The sequence below is a fragment of the Polypterus senegalus genome, chromosome 1 (assembly GCF_016835505.1).
Source record: "Polypterus senegalus isolate Bchr_013 chromosome 1, ASM1683550v1, whole genome shotgun sequence".
NCBI classification, from domain to species: Eukaryota; Metazoa; Chordata; class Cladistia; order Polypteriformes; family Polypteridae; genus Polypterus; species Polypterus senegalus.
Window position 1 is genome coordinate 25550173 of NC_053154.1, and position 23203 is coordinate 25573375.

Genomic DNA, 23203 nt, shown 5'->3' on the forward strand with positions numbered 1-23203 from the left:
AAGTAAAAAAAAACTTTCTCTTTACTTAAATTCAAAACGAATAACAGGTTTCATTAGCTAAATGTAGGAGTATAAAAGGTCGGCAGTGCAAAACACCAACAACACTCCTATGGACGAAATGCTCCGTTTAAGAACTAAGGGCAGCTTTGAACAAAATTCAACCACCATCATGCAAGATATCTGCAACTTTTAAATATGGGAGTTCACTTTTTCCAGTGGAAACCTCAACAAAGACTCATGTGGGTTGCTTGGTATGTTTAACAGCTAAACATGGAGGCAACAAGGCATGCTGTTGTCATGGTTTTTGCTGGGGGTCCATACCCAGCTTTATGTTTATTTATTGCCTATTTTTTCATTTCTTTTCTTTGTAAATCATTTTGTACAGTACATTAGAACATTACAAAGATTTAGACGAGAATAGGCCATTAAGTACAAGAAAGCTCACCAGGCATGTCAACTTAATAACATCAAGCCAAGTGATGGTCCCTAAAGACCTCCTGTCTACCACACTACTTGGTCACTTATTCCATGTGTCTATGGCTCTCTGTGTGATAAAAGCTTCCTAATGTTAGTGTGTAACAGTATGTGACTAGCAGAGGCATCACAGATAGCATCTAATAACAAGTGTTGCTGTTTCTTTCTGATTGATGTTTTGATTTGCATTTTTTTGTCTTCCCTGTCGAGTTTGTTAAACTGTCATGCGTGTAGTTTTTTAACACAAGGAATCTGATTTTGGCATTTATATTTGTCCAGATACACTGTTGAAAACGTTTTACCATTTATTTTGCAGTCCCATTTTATTTTGCTATGGGCACCACCATTTTGGAGTAACAGTGTTTGGCTGTGGCCTTGGCAATCTTACCCCGGACCAGCAGGGAGTATGCAGCGACAGCGGCAATATAAATGTCGATTCCAGGGTCTCCATATTAGAATGAAAATAGTGTTGGTGCGTAATTCTTTGCAACTACATTTTTCTTAGTTAATGATTTTTTTCTTGTTTTGGTATAAAGGTCAAAGTCAAGCTGAAAATAGAAAATAAGATTTATTAAAATCCCAAAACCTTATATTCTCCTAGAATTCTGGCACTTCTAGGCACGTGGTGCAAGTACATTGAGAAGGGTGGAAACGACATTGAGAAATGATCACTTTTGTTACGGTCCATTCTATTTTATAATAAATCCCTGTTTTGTTTTGGTAGAGTATTATATTGCTCTACTTTCCCCTTTTGTATTATTAATATGCATCCTTTGTCAGAATTCCTCAAATCTCCCAGACGTACCACTGTTTATAAGGTTTTGTACTTTATAACTTCTCCCCACCTCCCCTTCTACATTTATAACCTCAGTTAATTAGGTGTAGTAAAAGACAAGCTGGAATTAAGTTACACTTTAAATAATGTATTATTGATAATATTCATAAACAGTAACAATATGCAAAGTACATTTGAATATTGGCAACTATACAACCTGATAAATAGTAATGTTTAGTATCAGGCAGCACACAGACTTGTTAGTTACTTAAATTGTCTCCAGTTAACTCCTCATTTGTGGTCAGCTTTCTTCAGAACAGGCCGCATGCCTGTCTCATTATGGCTGCCGAGCTGTGCTCTTCATTGTGTTGTCCTTTTCAGTTCATGGTATGTGAGATGCTCCTTCATCAGTTTGGTATTGGAGAGAGAGAGAGAGGGTGAGGTAAACAAACAAATTTATAGGTTTTCTGTCCAACCCCTACAGCCAATAGGGTGTCATGGTACTTAAAGGCTTTTGATACAAGACAGTTCCAAACGGCCAAACTTCAGACCAATGGGGGGACAGAAATCCCTCACACCTGCCCCCAAAATCATATGTCAAGGTAAAGCTTTGCAGTAAGACAGCCTGGCTTTCCTGTGGGGGTTGAGAGAGAGTCCTGCAGAGAAACATTTGCCAAACTTGTTTGAGGCACTTCCCCCAACTCTGTCGTAAAATTCACTATCCTAACTTGTTCCTAGGGGGGAAAACATGAATGCTTCTCACTAATATAATACTAATATTACATTGCTTTGTCTAAGTTACAAATAAAGACATACAAAATATTTATCAACTTGTATGCAAAATTTCACATCACAACAGTCCCATTTTCTAAATTTAGCTTGACACCCTCTCGTAATGTTTGGAAATGGACAATGGTCTGCTCATTTTACAGTCAGTACAACTATTTTGAATGATTTTTAATGAATTGATTTTTCAAATAAATAGCCATCAAACAGATGAATCTATTATCTCATCATTTTTGCCACTCACAGTCCTGCTTTCATTTAGACAAATTGGAATCATAACAGCAAGAAAGCAAATATTATTTACTAGCTGCGTAAGCCCATGCTGTAAAAAGCCTGGGGTCCTAGAAACTATTGAAATAGTCAGAAGTGTCAGGTAATTGAAAGGAACTACAGTAATCCCTCCTCGATCGCGGGGGTTGCGTTCCAGAACCCCCAGCGATAGATGAAAATCCGCGAAGTAGAAACCATATGTTTGTGTGGTTATTTTTATATATTTTATGCCCTTATAAACTCTCCCACACTGTTAACATTATTAGAGCCCTCTAGACATGAAATAACACCCTTTAGTCAAAAGTTTAAACTGTGCTCCATGACAAGACAGAGATGACAGTTCTTTCTCACAATTAAAAGAATGCAAATATATCTTCTCTTCAAAGGAGTGCGCGCGTCAGGAACAGAGAATTTCAGAGAGAGAGAGAGAGAGCGCTCGCTAAGAAAAGCAAACAATCAAAAAATCAATATGTGCTTTTGTGCTTTTAAGTATGCTGAAGCACCGCGATAAAGCGGCATTTTGTAGAGGAGCGTCCGTATCCTCTGTGCAAACAGCCCCTCTGCTCACACCCCCTCCATCATGGAGAGAGAGTGAGAAAGACAGAAAATAGCAAACAATCAAGCACCGCGCGGGAAGCACATCATATATCATTGAGGAGTTTTAGTTAATATGTAATACATGCTCCGATTAGGTAGCTTCTAAGCCATCCACCAATAGCGTCCCTTGTATGAAATCAACTGGGCAAACAAACTGAGGAAGCATGTACCATAAATTAAAAGACCCATTGTCCGCAGAAATCCACAAACTTGTGAAAAATCCATGATATATATTTAGATATGCTTACATTTAAAATCCACGATAGAGCGAAGTCGCGAAAGTCGAAGCTCGATGTAGCGAGAGATCACTGTACTCTGGACGTCTCTCTCCTAGGAGGTTTCGTTTTGCCAACATGTTCGCCTCGCTTGTGTATTAGCGGCAGGAGGAAAAGTACAAGGGATACTGTTTTGCTGATGTTAGCGACTTTGTCTTTCTTCTGAGGTTTCGTTTTGCTGACGTGCTCGCCTCACTTGTGTTATGAGCGGCTAAGAGAGTTTCTGTTTCCTCAGAGGAGGAGTCCTTACCCCGACTCCACCTTTCACTTCCAGACTAGAAAGACAGACACATAAACTTCTACGCATAGACATTTATATACATATAAGATAAGGGATATTTAAACATTATGGAGACCAAAGTGCTGTACTTATACAGTAAAAGCTAAAAGGTAAGGAAAACAAAGTTAGAAACCAAATAATCATTAGCACTGGCAATTAAACAAAAAATGAGTATTAAAACATGCATATAAGACAGACTTGAAAGCTAATAAGAAAAGGTGTGCTTTGAGTCCACATTTAAAAACAGTAATAGAAGGAGCAGCTCTACTGCTGAGGCCAAAACTTTTCCTCAATTATGGGACAGCAACTGAGAAAGCACAAACCCCCTTAACTTCTAATCAAGATTGATGTGCCTTGAGCTTGAGGATAATGATGACTGATTATAGCTCACCGTTGCTATTACTCCTACTTCTAGAATAACTAAAATTACTACTGAAACAATTACTTTTATTTAAGGCAGAATGTTTAAACATATAATGGCAGTTGTGAGTACAATACAATACAAGACAATTTATTTTTATATAGCTCAAAATCACACAAGAAGTGCAGCAATGGGCTTTAACAGGCCCTGCCTTTTGACAGCCCCCAGCTTTGTAATGGCTAAATGCAGCGATGTATAAGTTCAGCTATGAAGAGCTGCAGTAGTGCTCCTCTGTGACATCCAGCATGTTTTATGGCAGAATGCAGGAGTATGTAAGGCCAGTTGTGAAGATCCCTAACAATTTCCATTCCATTTCCAGAATTTTAGCAAGTAAAGCTACAATAAGCGATTTTGAATAAATTGAAAATTCTGTATTTTCTCTGTCTTATTCTCTGTCATGTATACCTTGATTTCATGTTACCAACTTGTATCTTGTTTAAGTTAGTCTTCCTGCCACAGAAGGAGTTTCTCTTGTCTCTTATAAAAGAAGCGAGCTGACTTGTATTCCTCTTGGGTGTTGGCTTGAATACTTCTAATTTGGGCATAAGCAGAAAATCCATTGGCTAAAGAGAACAACATCAAGAAATGAACTACTTGTGCAGTTTACACAGGGGAGCTGAAGTTCGAAGGAAGCAAAATTACAACTTAGAGAAAAAGAAATTCTAAACTAATCTTGTGTTTCATTCCAAACAACTGTAAGAGAGTTTTGACTGCCAAGGAAAGAGTGCAGTTTTACAATACCAACTGTTATTTCCTCTACCATTGTTCAGTCTGACAGGTCAAGTCAGGACAGGTCAGGGAGCATGCACTGGTACAGCCTTTTGCCATTCCCACCACACGACAAAACAGCTTGGGATCCTGGTTGGCAACCTCTCGAGGCTATGTGGTCTGGTCCCACCCTCCGATAGTGACCATCTATTTGCCGCAGCCAGGTGTTACGTGAGTGTCCCCTTGGCATGGTCCAGCCATTCGGGTCCTCAACAATGAGCATTCCGTGAGCCAGATCACCCTCGGGGAATCACACCACATGGTGTAGTGTCATAACTGATGTTCCCTCACAATGCAGGTAATGTGCCTCATTCGGGACTGCATGAGCAACACAAAGTCAAACCAGCGGTACCCAAGGATTTTCCGGAGAGACACAGTACCAAAGGATTCCAGTCTTCGTCTCAGGTCACTGGAAAGCATCACATGTCTTGCAATTATATAGTAAAACAGGAAACATCAGGGCTCTCAAGACTTGGACCTTTGTCCTTTTGCATATATATCGGGAGAGCCACACACCCCTTTCCAGCAGTCTCATGACCCCCCCATGCTCTCTCAATCCGTCTACTGACTTCATAGGAAGAGTCACCAGAGACATGTATGTCACTGCTGAAGTAATTAAACCTCTCGACGAGGTCGACACTCTCTCCGCAAACTGACACACTGCTAATGGCCGTGCCCAAGATGTCATTAAAGACCTGAGTGTTGTTTTTTATCCAGGACACTCGCAAGCCCAGACCCTCAGACTCCAAACTCAGTCTCTGGAGACCCCCAATCAAAGCCCCCATTGACTCTGCAAAGTTTATAGCATCATCGGCAAAGTCAAGATCCATGAATCTTTCTTCACCAACAGATGCTTCACAGCTGCTGGACCCCATGACCTTGCCCAACACCCAGTTCAAGTAAGCATTGAACAGAGTAGGAGCAAAAACACACCGGTGATGAACCCCATAATCAACTGGGAAAAACACAGAGGTTCTGCCTCCACTCTGCACAGCACTCACAGTACCAGTGAACAGACTAGCCATGATATCCAGCAACTTTGAGGGGATTCCGCTAAAGTCTCAAGATGTCCCACAGGGCAACTCGATCAACTGAGTCCAATGCTTAACAAAAATTGACAAAGGCTGCAGAGAATCTGCCGATATTCGTGTTTGGGTTTGATGAGAACCCTCGATGCCAGGATGTAGTCAATAGTAAACTTCTTAGGCATAAAACCAGACTGTCCTTGTCACTGGTAGGTGAGCAAGTGATCACATCCTATTGAGGACGACCCTAGTGAGGAGCTTACCCGGCACCGAGAGCACTGTTATCGTCCTGTAGCTGCCACAATCCAGGCGATCACCCTCCCCTTTCCAGATAGAGACCATAACTACTGTTTATAGATAGATAGACAGATAGACAGATAGATAGATAGATATGAAAGGCACTATATAATAGATAGATAGATAGATAGATAGATAGATACTTTAGTAATCCCCAAGGGGAAATTCACATACTCCAGCAGCAGCATACTGATAAAAAACAACATTAAATTAAAGATTGATAAAAATGCAGGTAAAACAGACAATAGTTTTGTATAATATTAATGTTTACCCCACCGGGTGGAACTGAAGAGTCACATAGTGTGGGGTCTCCTCAGTCTGTCAGTGGAGCAGGACGATGACAGCAGTCTGTCACTGAAGCTGCTCCTCTGTCTGGAGATGATCCTGTTCAGTGGATGCAGTGGATTCTCCATTATTGACAGAAGCCTACAATATTACCGAAAATGATGATAGTGCTTAAATGCCATATTGCATACAATTTAAGATGTACTTTTCTCTTATGTTTCCTTCCATTGTTATGTATACTTAAAAAGTTTAAATTGTGGTGCATCTTAAATTCAACAGGCACACCTCAAAAGTCCAGAAATCATTGTTTTCGGGGGTAAGATCTATCAAGTGTAAATCCAAATGCAAACAAGTGGTTGCCCACACATGGGCGCATGTGCTTTTATTTTTGTACACACCATGCGCACCAGCTTGTGAAGGGAATTGTGATATCAAAGAAAAGCGATTCAATGATTGCAGGCTTGACTATGAAGGAAAAAAGGTCTCGGTAGAATATACCTTGCACGGCCAAAAAAAACAGCAGACTTTCTTTGTTAAATAAAAATTTCCTTGAAAGGAGGGAAAGCCAAAGTATTTCAGTCTTCCTTTTTGCTCATTTATTATAATATTTTTATTTGCAACATTTTTTTAAGGGTAGGGTGCATCTTAAATTTAAGACCATTTTAAAATGCTTCTGAGATAGGCCACTAGACTTTTAATGTTCCAGCCAAGATTGTTACTCAGACCAAGCCAGAACCAACCTGTCACACATTGTATAATTCCAGTGCTGTGTGATACCTTATAACGGACATTAAAGGAATGCGCCACCAAAAAATGATATTTTTTTATGTTACTTACCTCATTTGGTTTGTAGTAATGGCCAAGAAAATGTTTAATCTCACGTTTTCATATTAAATGGATACAACACACATTGTGAGAAGATGGCCATCTATGGAGTCCAACGCTGGACCACAAAAAACAACATAAAAAATATTATTGAAAAAATATCTCACAAATTTTCCTTTTTCCACATAATATGCATGTCGAGGCATTCAGTCATGTACTCCCAATAGGTAAAACACATGCCTTTTTTACTAAAATATTGTTAAATAAATGATTCAGAGCAGCGCAAGCAGAGGAAACACATTCACACAGGAATGAGGTTTTGCACTGAAGACAGGACTCTTAACCAATGAATGACTGAAGATGTGATGGTTCTGAAAAATCTGTGGCAGTGGCTCAGTGGGTAGCACTGCTGCCTCAAGGGTCTTGTTATCTGGGCGTGAATTGTGTTTTCCGTTTTTGTCTCTGTGAAGTCTGCATGTTTTCCACATGTCTTTGTGGGTTTTTCTACTTCTACTTCAGGTTTACCTTGTAAAGATGTGTGTTTTACGTTAATTAGTGATTCTAAATTGGTCTCAGATGGGTGTGAATTTTGGTGAGCCCTGTGATCGACCGACACCTCATGATTTTGGGATGTCTTTCAGCCTCGTTACTATCAACAAATCTGGTGCTTTTACAGTAGGCTTTTTGTTTAATCCACAATAAATGCATTTTTTATGATGTTCTTTCTTCCCAGTAACATTTTGAAAATCAAAATGAATCCAGGCACTCAACTTAAATGCAGATGCAACATTTGGATAAGAGCATATGCAGCCATACTAACATTAGTGGTTACCATCACTCCTCAAAAACAATAAAGTAAACCAAAAAAATGTTCACAGGCTATTTCTGTTCCCTCATAAAAGAAGAAAAAGTTCAGTGTGCTGTTTATAGGGTTTTACAAGAAACATATTTATTTATACAAGTACCAAAACCCCGACATCCATTATCTAAGCCAATTAATTTCAATTCAAATACAGAAAAATGTCTGCCTGCCTTATATATATATATGAACACAAAAATCTCAGTAAACTCTGTCAGTATATAAATAACATTGCATAACAAAAAGTACTGTAATACTATGGCATATAAGGGTGGCATAACGACACGTCAGTTTGACTCAGTGTTTTAGGTTTGAATTCTCCACAAAGATTCTCAATTTATTTTTGTATGGCGTTCTCCTCTGAATGTTGGCTCTGTACACTGTAACAGCTAAATTATACATTTTATAAATTACATTATGGACAGACACATAACTCAGATAAACATACACAGATTAGGATTAGCATAAACAGATGCTGCAATCCAAATCCAGTAATATTATGGTCGAGATAAGGCCAGTTGACATCTTAGCCAAGATAAACAAGGTCAGCGACAGCCCTGAGAGCTTCACGATAAGTTATAGACAAAGTCAGACACATCACAGGTATGGAGACCTGTGCCAACTGGCTGCCCCTTCACTCCTGGGCACTGTGCCAACTGGCAGCCCACCAATCCAGGGCACTGTATACATTGCAAACATTTGGGCCTGGTAGCCTAATAAGAATCCATCTTTGGATTCCCAAATCACCAGTATCTTTGTTTCCCTGTCAATGGCAGCAGCAAACATTGGCAGTATAGCAGTGGCACTACCCAGAAGACCAATGAAGTTTACAATTACTTTATTACTTATACTGTATATAGAAATATGTAACAAAACAGAGACCAGTGATTCATCAGCTCTACTCAGGGTCTGTTGGACTACATCAGTCAGACTAAAGGAGCATCTCTTCTGAAAGCAGGCAGATCATTCCACATCTTTGCACTTTTAACACTGTTCATCTTTGCAACATCCATCCATACATTGAATCTGAACACAGGGTCACGGGGGTCTGCTGGAGCCAATCCCCGCCAACACAGGACTGCCGCATACTGGATGTTTTTCCCTTTTCACACCATTCTTTGTAAACCCTAGAAATGGTTGTGCGTGAAAATCCCAGTAACTGAGCAGATTGTGAAATACTCAGACCGGCCCGTCTGGCACCAACAACCATGCCACGCTCAAAATTGCTTAAATCACCTTTCTTTCCCATTCTGACATTCAGTTTGGAGTTCAGGAGATTGTCTTGACCAGGACCACACCCCTAAATGCATTGAAGCAACTGCCATGTGATTGGTTGATTAGATAATTGCATTAATGAGAAATTGAACAGGTGTTCCTAATAATCCTTTAGGTGAGTGGATATAGATTATTTCTTTATTGAAGCCACACATACACACCAGCTGACAGGATGAAACTGGCCAGGAAGATGAGACAGAAACATGTAAAAGACCACCCAGGCAGACTATTTTAAAATGCTGATGTTTGCTGAATCAGTATATGACCAGAGTGACCAATGGCTACTGTCATGTAGAAACCATAAGAACTGAGGAAGGTGTTATTTAGACAAAAATAACATGGATGGCTCTGTTAGAAGTTGCCCATACCTGGTGTGAAATGAATAGCTTCAACTCACACAAAAGGTTTGGGACAGCCAACCTTGACCTTGGCTGCAAAAAGTCAATGTCCATCCATCCATTATCCAACCTATAGGGTCACGGCGGTCTGCTGGAGCCAATCCCAGCCAACACAGTGAGCAAGGCAGGAACCAATCCCGGGCAGGGCGCCAACCCACACACCAACACCCGCAGGACAATTTAGAATCGCCAATGCACCCAACCTGCATGTCTTTGGACTGGGGGAGGAAACCGGAGCAAACCCACGCAGACACGGGGAGAACATGCAAACTCCACGCAGGGAAGACCCAGGAGGCGAACCCGGGTCGCCTAACTGCGAGGCAGCAGTGCTACCACTGCGCCACCGTGCCGCCCTTCCTTGCAACATGGAATACAATTTTTCCTTCCATCTACTCTGTGCTTTTCAGTATTCTCACCCTGGGCTGATCAAACACAGGAACTCTGCAGTCTACTTGTGACTTTACGCTGTAGGAAGTTAAGTAAATGAATCCAGATAAGTAACATTTGATCTGGCTTTTATATAAATAACATATAAATGTTTTTAATGTAAAGACCATCACAAAACATAATCACAAACAGGACTTTGTATGATACGTTGGCGAGCTCTGTAAGCCGTGCTGTTTCTTTGAAGGACAAGTATGTGGCAGACTGACTGGCAAGATAACACCCGACATCTTGGTGTACCCAAACGGTGCCATCTTTCGATATTACACTTGGTGCAGCTGCGTTGCTCTTATGTGTGAGTAGACGTTTCTTGCAGGGAGGGCTTCTGTTCTCTTTCTCCGATCTGAGTTCATCTCTGTTATAGCGCGTCTTTATTTGAAAACAGCAGTGTCAGATCGGGGCGAGCGTGAATGCGACTGAGAAAATAAAACTGAATTAAAAAAAAACGCTAACCTTTACAAGTACCATACATTCACACTTTCTGTTACAGACTCAAATCAAATGTATGTTTTTATTCTATAATAGTAATAATAAGAGCAGCTCACTACTCAGAATAATCAAACTGGGAACCTCCTGATTACGAGTCAGCAGCCCAAGCGGTCGTGTCAGTGTTGTACCCTAACTCAATTTCTTTTTCTTCGGTTATATTTTTGAATAAAAGCGCACTTATTTTATTATACTTGCACCTTTTGTGAAAGTGCTTATTTGATATTTGCACTTGAGTCTTCACACATTATACTCTTCATGTCTACATTTTGTCAATTAATACTAAAATATGAATAAACGTTTCTGGTTTAGTTATGTGTTCAACAATTCCTGCCTCACATTTCATCCTACACTTACACAGATCATTGTAGACACGCAACACTCACAAAATGTACTCTATGTTTTCCAAATGAGGATATATTATTTACCCTCTCCTTATTTTGATTTTAACGTAGGGTTGCAAGGTAGATGTCCTTTTTTATTTAATCTGTAGCTGTCCTAGTAAGAGCAGGAACTTGTCAAACATAATTAAATAGTAATCAGAGATACTTCAGTGCAGGGGTGGGCAAAGTCATTCCTGGAGGGCCGCAGCGGCTGCAGGTTTTTGTTCCAACCCAATTGCTTAATAAGAAGCACTTATTGCTCAAGTGACACCTCTGCTTCATTTTCGTTGTCTCCCTCATTAAGATTTTGAACCCTTATTGCTTATTTAAGTCTTAAACAGCTGCATTCTCGGTTTTTAATTGCTCCTTATTAACAATAAGATGACAAAAGAAACCAGCAGTTCTCCATTTTGCTTGTTCCCCTTTACACCTGTGTGTATTTATCGTGCACTATTTGGTTTAATTAAATACTTGGAAGGAAAGAGAAGAGAAAAAAGTGAAGGATTGAGAATTACCATCCGTTTTACACTTCAAAGTATTTGGATGATATCCTTAGAATGAAAAAAAAAATCTAGGATATGAGAATGATTTGACATAGCAGAGTTAAAGCACTAATAAGCCATGAAATGTAATTATTGGCAAGGATTGTTTTCTTATTAAGCAACTGGGTTGGAACAAAAACCTGCAGCCACTGCGGCCCTCCAGGAATGACTTTGTGCCCACCCACCCCTGATTTAGTGGATGAATACTTACATTTTGATTCTCAAATCTATAAGTGATAATTACATTCAGTGTTTGATTGTGAAAATGAGTTTACTCTACCGGTCAAAAGTTCTAGAACACCTCAGTTTTTTCAATATTTATGAAAATGCACATAGTTTAATATCTTAATGCTTTATGAAATCAAGGCATGAACAAATAAACAATGGCAGATAAAAAATAAGTCAAGGAATCATCCATCCATCCATTATCTAACCTGCTATATCCCAACTACAGTGTCACAGAGATCTGCTTGTGCCAATCCCAGCCAACACAGGGGGCAAGGCAGGAAACAAACCTCGGGTAGGGTGCCAGCCCACCGCAGGGCACAAGCACAATTTAGAATCGCCATTGCACCCAACCTGCATGTCTTTGGGAGGAAACCAGAGCGCCCGGAGGAAACCCACGCAGACACGGGGAGAACATGCAAACTCCATGCAGGGAGGACCTGGGAAGCGAACCCAGGTCTACTAACTGCAAGGCAGCATCGTTACCCACTGCACCACCCAAGGAAGTGTGCAAAATTTTATTCAAAGTAATTCATCAAAGTAGCTCCCTTTTGCTGATGTAACAGCCAAACTTTCGTAACTCTTGTGATTCAGAATGCCAGTCGCTCTGTGCCAGTCACCAACCCCAGATCATCACACTTCCTCCATATCTGACTGCCTGTATCACATATTGAGGAACCATCCTTTCACCAACTCGATGGCGTACAAACACCCTGCGCAATGAACCAAAGATTTCAGTCCATAAGACTTTCTTCCAGTCTGCAGTAATTCGCAGCCAGTATTTCAAGGCCTATTCTGTCCTTTAAGGAACGACTTTCTTACTGCCACTCGCCGTGCCAAACCTGCAGCACAAAGTCTCCTCTTCACAGTAGACAGTACACAGAAGACTTGCTTTTCTTGACCATTGTTAAGCTGTGCTTGAAGCTGTTGTGCTGTGAGGTGGTGTAGGACACCACAGGACTCACTGACAGTTGGATTTTTTTTCTCTAAATGAAAGGCCTACGGGCGGCATGGTGGCGCAGTGGGTAGCGCTGCTGCCTTGCAGTTAGGAGACCCGGGTTTGCTTCCCGGGTCCTCCCTGCATGGAGTTTGTATGTTCTCCCTGTGTCTGTATGGGTTTTCTCCCACAGTCCAAAGACATGCATTGGTGATTCTAAATTGTCCCTAGTGTGTGCTTGTGCCCTGCATTGGGCTGGCGCCCTGACTGGGGTTTGTTTCCTGCCTTATGCCCTGTGTTGGCTGGGATTGGCTCCAGCAGACCCCTATGACCCTGTAATTGGGATATAGTGGGTTGGATAATGGATGGATGGATGAAAGGCCTACACTTCTAAGGGTAATAATGCTCTGCCTCTTTTCATTCAGTAATTGCCATTTTCTTGCCATTAACATTGGAATTTACAGCTTTCTACCAGGTAATATTGTCGAAGTAGTACTTCAGAGGGTGTAGTAACACAGTCTGAGCTTTAAGACAGACAGAGGGTTTGTAAGTAATCAACAGTAATCAACAGTAATCAAAGCAATCATCAAGTTGGGACACCTGTGCAAATTGTTTACTTCAACTTGTAAGGCTAATTTACTTTAATTGCTGCAGAACATCTGTAGGTTGTAATCTATTATTTGTTCCCTGTTCCCTGTTCCCTGTTCCCTGTTCCCTGTTCGGGTGACACGGTGGCGCAGTGGTAGCGCTGCTGCCTCGCAGTTAGGAGACCCGGGTTCACTTCCCTGGTCCTCCCTGCATGGAGTTTGCATGTTCTCCCCGTGTCTGCGTGGGTTTCCTCCGGGCGCTCCGGTTTCCTCCCACAATCCAAAGACATGCAGGTTAGGTGGATTGGCGATTCTAAATTGGCCCTAGTGTGTGTTTGTGTGTTTGTGTGTGTCCTGCGGTGGGTTGGCACCCTGCCCAGGATTGGTTCCTGCCTTGTGCCCTGTGTTGGCTGGGATTGGCTCCAGCAGAACCCCGTGACGCTGTATTTGGATTCAGCGGGTTAGAAAATGGATGGATGGATGGATGTTCCCTGTTCCCACTTGTAATATTCTGAAATTTCCTTTTTGCAGTTTTTGCTAACCTAAACTTTAAATGTAAACCCCTGGCTGTTTCTTGCTTACCTTTTCACCATTTTGGTTCATTCATTGCATTTCAACTGTCTAAAATTGAAGATAAACTGGAAAAACTGAGATGTTCTATAACTTTTGTCCAGTAGTGTATCATTCATTTATATGGTGTCACGCTTGGGTCACAGATTTGCACAGAGACACAGGAGGTCGTAGAAACAAGAAGGATTTTTATTCAAACACCGCAAACACATAAGCTTAAATGTGCTCCATGACAAGTCAGAGATGACAGTTCCGCTAGGAGCAGAGAGAGAGATAAAAGCGAGGCTTGTATTACGCGTTTTAGTGCAAGGATAAGGAGCAATGTGAGGGTAGTCAGTGTTTCAGGGTTTGTGGTTTTCCCAGGGGCGTCTGTCTCTATTTGGGGTGTGATCAGCCCTCCAGCTCACACCCTCCCCCTCAGCTTTATTCACATTCCTGTGAATCAAGCGACTCTCTGTACCAGGTTCATTTAGTCGTGATAACACGTCTGCGTTGAGGTGTTCAGAACCTGGTCGGTGCTTTACTGTGAAACTGTAAGGTTGTAAACCCAGAAACCATCTCATTAGATGAGAGTTTGTATCTTTCTGTCGGTACAACCACTGGAGTGGAGCATGATCAGTTACCAAAGTGAAGTTCCGTCCCCACAAGTAATAGCAAAGCACTTCCACAGCCCACCTAATTGCCAAGCATTCTTTCTCAATTGTAGAATAATTACGTTCCCTAGGAAGTAATTTCCTACTCAAATATGTGATTGGATGTTATTCTCCATCAAAAATTTGTGACAGGACTGCGCCCACACCAAATGCACTTGCGTCTGTTTGCAAGATAAAATCTTTTGTGAAATCCGGGTTCCTTAGAACTGGGTAAGAAGACAATGTTCGCAATTTTCTTTCCACAAGATAGCTCGGTTTTTTCTGCCTCTAGTAAGTTCTATAAGAGGAGCAGCTCTATGTGCAAAATTTGGAATAAATCTTCTGTAGTAACCAGCAAGCCCCAGAAAAGCGCGTACTTGTTTCTGTGTCGCAGGTCTCGGGTAAACAAGCATTTCTTCTATTTTCCTTAACTGTGGCCTAAGTAAACCCTTGCCCATAGAATAACCTAAGTAATAATTCTCAGACATGCCCAATTTACATTTCTTAGGGTTAGCAGTAAGGCCAGCCTGTTTCAAGCTTTCAAGAACGGCTTGAAGCCGCTCTAAGTGTGTTTTCCAATCATTGCTAAAAGTCACGACATCGTCAAGGTATGCCCCGGAATATTCAGAATGAGGACGCAGGATCTGATCCATCATATGCTGAAAAGTTAGAGGTGCCCGTGAAGACCAAACGGGAGTCTTGTAAATTCATAGAGTCCGTCAGAGTCGCAAATGCCGTTTTCTCACAACTGCTAGCCTCTAAAGGCACCTGCCAATAGCCTTCGTGAGATCTAGCGTGGAGATATAGCTCGCCTGACCCAGTTTTTTCAACAGTTCATCGACACGGGGCATGGGATAAGCATTAAATTTAGAGACCTTATTCAAGCGTCTGAAATCGATACAGAACCGAACCGAACCGAACCGTCTTGCTTTGGGACTAATACGACTGGGCTGCCCAAGTCACTTCTACTTTCACGAATTACACCCAGTGTCAGCATCTTTTTTACCTCTTTGCGCACAATATTTCGCCGCACTTCCGGTATCCAGAACGGCCGCATCTGTACGCGAATATCAGGTTCAGTGGTAATTTTATGTTTTGTAATGTTAGTCTTGCCTGGTAAATCTGAAAAGACATCAGTGTTCCGTTCTATCAAAGATAACAATTCTGTCTTTTGCGTGTCAGTAAGATCATTACCAATGGTAACATCGGTCTGAGAAACAGCAGCCAAGGAAGTGTTAACCTCTTGTCGGTCGTGCTATTCCTTCAAGAGTTTAATGTGTAAAATCTGGAATCGTTTGCGCCGGCCTGGTATTCTACCCTTGTAATTTACCAGACTCATACGCTCCTCAATAATGGCGGGGCCCTGCCATTTAGCTAAGAATTTGTGTAGATCCGAGGGAACCAGTACCAAAACACGATCGCCAGGTTTGAACTCAAGGAGCTTACTGCGCCTATCGTAAAGACACTTCTGAGTTTCCTGTTCTCATTGTTGGTGTTCCACAGCAATAGAGGAAAGCATAGAAATTCTGTCTTGCAACAAAATTAGTCAATCTGCAAAGCTTGGACCTTGAGCTGCTCTCTCGTTTCCTATCCATAGTGCTTTGGCTACAGTCGAAGAGTTGGCCTTTCTCAGCACCATCATTTCTGGATATCGTGTCGCATAATCAACCAACACCAGCAAATATTGGTGCCCATCTTTAGTCTTGGGTAAAGGTCCGACAATATCTAATCCCACACGCTGAAAGGGAACTTCCAATATAGGCATAGGACTATAGAGGAGGCTTATAAGCAGAGACTATCTGGCAGTCTGGACATGAAGTACAAAACCGTTCAACATCTTTCCCCATATTAAGCCAATAAAATCGTTTTGATAACCGGTCTCTAGTTTTGTCGGCACCGAGGTGCCCCCCCAAGATGTGTGAATGTGCCAGATGCAAAACAGTTTCCCTATGTGCGCCAGGTACCACCAGTTGTTCAATAAATTCCCCCTCCAAATGATCTGAGATCACTCTGAAAAGGCAACCGTCCTTTTCTATAAAGTGTGGGGTTTTCACACCCCCGGAATTACGCTCTTGGTAATAAGAGTCATTAGCAGAGCGAGCCTGTTTAAATGCATATTCTAATGAGCTATCAGTATGCTGCAAACGCACAAAATCTGATTGTTCGTTAACACTCGGTTTGTGTTCGAGGCGTTTGCGATCTGGGAAGATGTAGAAGGAGCAGCCCATTCTGGAAGATTGTCGGGGGTGACCTCCTCCGTCTCGCTGGAGAGATCGGGTTCAATATCTAAGTTGGGCTCTAGATTTTCCCTGGCCATTACCAGTTCTTTGTCTTGGTTTTCTTCTTCTCCCCCAACTAAGTTCATTAGTGGACTGGACTACTGGTCCCTTACATTTATTAATCAGTTTCGGAAAAAGGGCATTTCTCCGTCCTATGAGTAATGGCCAAGGGAATGAGTCTGAAACGGCAGACCAAACCTTAAAGTGGCGACCCCTATAAGTTAAAGGAAGAAGTAAAGTCTGATAATCTTTAACATCACCATGTACACAGCGTATTTTTACAGTCACACAGTCTCTAAGGCATTGTTCATTAAGACAGTCTCGTCTCACAATACAAAGGTCACTTCCTGAGTCTAACAATGCTGAGATTTCTCTGCCCCCCAATTTCACCGGGATCAACAAGCCATCTTTTCCATCCGAAGGATACGTAATAGTTGAGCAACAAACCTCGGCCAGTCCAATCTCCATTGAATGAGCTGGAGACCAGCGACATTCTCTTGCCAAATGGCCGAGTTGATCACACCGTAAACATCTACGGTCGGCTCCGCTTCCGAAGTATCCTCTGCGACGTCCACGTTGACGTGCTCTGTAGTGTCCACGGTTTCCTCGGCCCACTGTTGCCGCTGTCTCCCCAGAAACAGGTGTTTCATCTACGACTGGATTTCCCGGGGTCCTACCTGACCCCATTAGATTTTTAGGTCCTGCAGCTTGTCGTTCACAAGTTGCGAAGCAGCACGAAATCCACCACTCTTTCTCCAAGCGGACTGTGAACCCTCTAATCGTCTGGATATAATCGTTAATGTCATGACGTAGAAATTCATCTCGAAGAACTGCAGGTATGCCGGCCAGTAATATATTCACGACAACTGTTTCCATCACGTCTTCTTCAAACCAGCAGTGCACTTTATGTATCAAATCTTGAATTTGTGCACGGATTGGGTCATCCATGTTTAGTTTCCAGTCTTTAAGTGTTTTAAGTTTAAGTTTTAGACCTCTGAAATAAGTCTTCGGCAGCATCCATCTGTGCAACCACTCCTGGTACCACTTGTCACGCTTGGGTCACAGATTTGCACAGAGACACAGGAGGTCGTAGAAACAAGAAGGATTTTTATTCAAACACTGCAAACACATGAGCTTAAAGGTGCTCCATGACAAGTCAGAGATGACAGATCTGCTAGGAGCAGAGAGAGATAAAAGCAAACAATCAGTTCCAAAACTGACAGGCGCTGCGCAAGGCTTATAAGTCGGCGGAGTACCGCACGAGGCTTGTATTACGCGTTATAGTGCAAGGATAAAGAACAATGTGAGGGTAGTCAGTGTTTCAGGGTTTGTGGTTTTCCCAGGGGCGTCTGTCTCTATTTGGAGTGCGATCAGCCCTCCAGCTCACAATGGATTTTAAAATTCTCCATCCACACTCCATGATCATTATTAATAGCTATATCAGATAAAATCTAAAATTGAAACACAGACAATGAATATGTCCCAGATGGTCTGTTAATTATTTCCATAATTGTGATAAATTCTGTTTTAATATATAATTACGGGCACTACAATAGACGTGACATCACTTAACATTTTTGAAATAATATTAAGTTTATCACACATTCATAAGTCCCTCTTTGACCAATATCTTTTGATTTATGAAAGAATTTAAAACCCTCCAGTGAATCATGAACTAAAGGAACTGACTTACTAAGGCAGGATTCCGAAAAGAGACAAAGGTCAAATATTTTGATTAGATTAGATTATTTATTTATAAAAGCACATTTAAAACAACAGAAGTTGTGCCAAATTGCTGTACAAAGAAGCATTACACGAAAAAACCATACAAACAATCATACAGAAGCAGATTAATAAAACAACCAATTAAAACATTCCCCACAGTCCCATTATACACAGTGAAAGGCAGAAAAAAACAAGTCACTTTCTGACACAGAACACACGTAAAATGTATGTGTACCAAATAATGATACATTGTTTGCCCTGTACAATTCCAGACGACTAACTCCCACATACACAGATTTCAGCGATGAGAATTCTTCAGCTGCGTCGGTGGGTATGGGTGAGCGGGCCGCCTGCTGCCAGTGCTGATTAACACAATTGCAAAACAAAAACACTGATAAGGAGGTGCGATGGAATTTAAAGTGGCCCTGCTTTACGAATATTATCTCAGGCTTCAGGGATTCTAGTGTTAATATAGAAAAATACCTTTTGAGAGAGATAAAACGAACGTTGTATACAGCCTGTGGCATGATAACACATATTCCACAAATATTCATTATAAATGAAAAATGTATTTGAATAAACATGAAAAAACACAAAAATGTAGCCAAAGCAAAGTAAAGGCAAATAAGGATTTGCCTAAAAATGCAATCCAAGGTGAACAAGTCCCAATATAAAATTCGAAAAACAGTAAACCAAGAACAGAAGCAAATATTTAGAAAATAATAATAATAATAAAAACAGAAAATAAAATGGGAAATAATACTCACAATAAACTCCAAATAACTCTCATTGATCCAATACTGGGACAGTGTCTCTGATCTCGACATAAAGACAGAAGGAAGAGCCAATAGCAGAGACATCAAGGTGGCCCCTCCTCCTGGGGTTCCACCTACAAAACACAAGGAATGGTGAAGCATTTAGAGACAAAGGAAACAAAAAGTAAATATATAGCACACATAAACACATGGAAAATGACAAATAAAAACGACAATAAAACGTCATGTGAAAAGATACTTTCCACTCAGGGATTAATAAAGTATCTCAAATCAAAACACAAAATACTCATAAACCAGAGAGAAACCCAAGTATCATAATGCTATGAAATCATCAGTTATCAATTAAAAATGTTGAATTTTTAGCCAACCCGTTTCACTGTTACTCGCTCACAGCGTGGATGAAGTGGTGCGGCTCACTTTAACTTTGCTTTGCCTACAGTTGGGCCTGCGCTGACTGATGCCAAATTAGAAATGACCGAATGATCTAAGCAAACCTTTTCAATGCAATTGTTAGTCTGGATTATGGTGATCTGGTTCCAAACACAGGTATCATACGTGCATATTTTCCTCACCAAGCCTAAATGGACTATTTTTCGTAAGTAATGTTAGCCATACCATGGGCAGGAAAACTAAACAGCACATACTTTACTATGTCCCACACTCAAAAGGTAGGGGACATACCAAACATCGGTCTTGAATAATGATACATTTTGAGATGGTAGCACTCCATTAACAAAATAAACGGTAGTGCTACTTGGGTTTCTTTAAGAGTGAGGTTGATAACTAACTTATTGACGTATACCGTGCTTGGCTGGCACAGCGGAAGATTGCTCAGTGATGCTGCTCCACAGATGCATAGTTTGAATTCCCATGCCTTGGCATTGTTTCTGTAGAGTTTTTATGTTTCCTTCATGTCTGTGTGTAGTTTTCACCGACTTGTACTCTTTCTGTCCCAAATCCTAAGGGTTAGGTTGTCAAAGTTCATGTGGCTCTCTAATGAAACACAAGTGGTTGGATTAATTAATTAATTAATTAACTAACTAATTAATTAATTAATAATAAGGAATGCTGTAGTTCTAATGATGCCAAATAATTATGTTAGAAATATAAAATTCAATTACTAAATTGTCCTATGAAATGCTCCTTCCCTAATGAATCTCACAGATATTTATTTGAGTTTCTTCCTCAGAGACAATATTTGACAAACTGCTTAGACCGGTAGTAGCTGCCATCTTCCTTAAACGTGATGTTAAAGTTTTCGAACGTTGTTTTTGCAGGAAGAAGACACTCTACTGATTGAGGAAAAGATCAAGTGGGGCGACGGATTCATCATCGTCTACTCGGTGACAGATCGTTGTAGCTTCGATGAGGTCATGCGCTTGTGCTTCCTGGTGAACCACATCCACTCCAGCTCCAAAAAGGGTAACTCTGACCCACCACCCATGGTCATTGTGGCCAACAAAAGGGACCTCCAGTTTGATCGGATGGTCTCAACGGAGGATGGTGAAAACCTCTCCAAAACCCTGAAGCAACCTTTCTATGAGATCTCTACCAGGGACAGCTGTGAGGAGACAGTTGCAGTCTTCCATGCTCTGTACTACGAAATGATGAAACAGCTGAACTCCTCGCCCACGTCCTTCAGGAGGAGAGCTGTCTCTAAACTCATGGAGAAGATTCCTAAGATCCACTCCAATTCTGCACTGGGCTCTACGGGCCGGAGTTTTAGCTTCAATTCCTTCCGAGACTTCTTGCCGGAGTAAAGGAAAAAAAGGTGGCAAATGAATGGAAGAATTGTTTTATTACAAGGGCTCTGAAAATGTCTCATGTTGGATAATGGGTGTGGACCTCATACTCTGAAGAACAAAGCATGGTGGGTGTTTAGAGATTACAGGAGTCATCTGTTGGGAGCTGGCTCTTGCTTGTCGGGGTCTCCTTCCACGTACACTAGATGTTGCTATTTTTTATTAAGGAAATACATTTACTTTTTTTCAGCAGCTAGATGGGATAAAGGGTTTATAGCCAAAAGGCTACGTGTGGCAGACCGAGTGCATGGAGGAGTGACAGTTGACATGGCAGGGTGACTCAAGTGATATTTTAAGCTTGTGGACTTTTAATTCATTTCCTTTTCAGCCCAAGGAAGAGTCTGAACTTTTATAAAACTCACTTTCTCTCGGCCTTTATTATCATTACGAAAATAACAGCTTAGAAATGTGGCAATTGTCCTGAATTAATAAAAATCTAATTAAAAAATCGGCTCCATGTTTTGTGTGTTTTTCAGCCCCATTTGAGGCTTGGAGGTCTTTGAGATGTAACTTTATTATAAGGTTTCAAAAGTAGGCCAGCAGGAAGCGGAAGGCCCACAACAGGCTGGAGTTTTACAGAGTGTCAGTTGAGACCATTGGCTGCTGGGAATATTGGCAACTGGGAAAGCAGGGCTAGACAGCTTCCCTAGACCCCAGTATGACAGGTACAATCAACTGGATGCTCTGAGATCTGGGATGGGTTCATTTGGGTGTTTTGGGTCTGTCATCATCAGACGTCCTTGTCCAGGACACCAAGCCAAGGCTGATCAGGCCTCAGCTTGCATCACAGCAGCAGCAGTCCATGGATTAACATCCTTTTGAAGCAAAGCCATCCAGATGCTTTTTCACAACCTCTGTGAAAGTTTGTATTGCTCTCCACTTTGCAACTCCATTTGATGCCAAGCAGTGCATCTTCTACGTTACATTCTACTTCAACTGGCTGGCAGCTAAGTCACCAACCCTGTCTCCGGCACTGGTACTGGACTTTAAGAAACATTAGAAATTAGCAAAACACCCGCGCATGGCAGCAGAGAAGTAGTGTGCTAAAGAAGTTGTGAAAAAGAAAATAACGTAACATGATTGTCAATGTAATTGTCGTTGGCTTATTTTAGTATTGAGAGTGAGTTTGATGATTGTAAAGAGTTTAATTTCTGATTGTAAATGTTGTGTATGAGAAATGCCCATTTTTAGGATGTAAGGATCTCTTTGTAAACGACGTTTGCAGTTCTGCCCTCGGGCTGTAAAATGACCAAGCTGTCTGCTGAGCTCACTCTCGAGGATGCAACATACAGTCGGCCATGTGGGAAACAATCTTGTGTCAAGTCAATGCTGACCTTTTTTAGAGTCTGGCCCTGTGATTTACTTATTGTCATAGCGAAGCAGACCCTTACTGGAAATTGGAGGCGTTTGAATTGAAATGGGAGGTCAGAGGGTATGAGAGGGATGAGAGGAATAAATCCAGTCTCCCCTGAGCCAGTCCCAGTGAAGACAGTTGCCTCAATGAGGTTCTTGTGCATAGATTTGATCTGAAGCCTGGTGCCGTTACAAAGTTTTGGTGGTTGTAAGTTTCGTAGTAACATAATTAGTGTGCTGATCAGTATGTGGAGGCCTGCCCGGAGGATTAAGAGTGTGAAGAAAATAAATGAAAATGCAGGAGTCACCAGCAGGAAGACGTGAAGGAAGGTGAACAATAACAGGCTTGAAGTGGTGGAGTAAAGAAGAAGGGAGCAGTGAGCACGACAAACAGCTGAGGAAAATAAGGAGGCGAGTGAGGAGGCACATGAGCGCGGGATGTCGTTAATGTATATAGGCAGGGAGCCAACCATGTGGTAGGAGCGCGGACAGCGGCCGTCCGGAAAAAGGACAGGGGACCGGGGCGGCCCTTGTGTGTCTCTGCCATGAAATAAATCCTCTGTTAACGGAAATAAGGAATCAAACTGCCAAAAGGAGAGGTCAGCTTTGAAAGTTCGTTATGGGGCACGGCACGAAATGAATCATACTTAACATTTATAGCTACAGTGTAAAAATTGAGCATGAGAAATTTGGGCTTCTTACGTATATTGGAAGTCACAGAAGTGGTGAGGACGGGTTTTCCCTATCTATATATACACTTTAGGGGGTACACCCGTTTCCCCCGCTTGGGTGTTGCAATAGGACATGAAACATACAAAACTTTTATAAATACACTGCAGGGAATGAGCACGC

General features: G+C 41.5%; 1 protein-coding gene across 1 annotated transcript in view; it reads left to right on the top strand.

Annotated features, from left to right (window-relative positions):
* LOC120523501 (ras-related and estrogen-regulated growth inhibitor-like) overlaps positions 1 to 21446 on the top strand; it is a 58103-nt gene extending 36657 nt beyond the window's left edge. Inside the window, exon 4 of the mRNA XM_039744876.1 lies at positions 20474 to 21446. Within this exon, the coding sequence (XP_039600810.1) occupies positions 20474 to 20956 (483 nt within the window). The 3' untranslated portion in view covers positions 20957 to 21446. The remainder of the gene's footprint in view (positions 1 to 20473) is intronic.
* The last annotated feature ends 1757 nt before the right edge of the window (positions 21447 to 23203 follow it).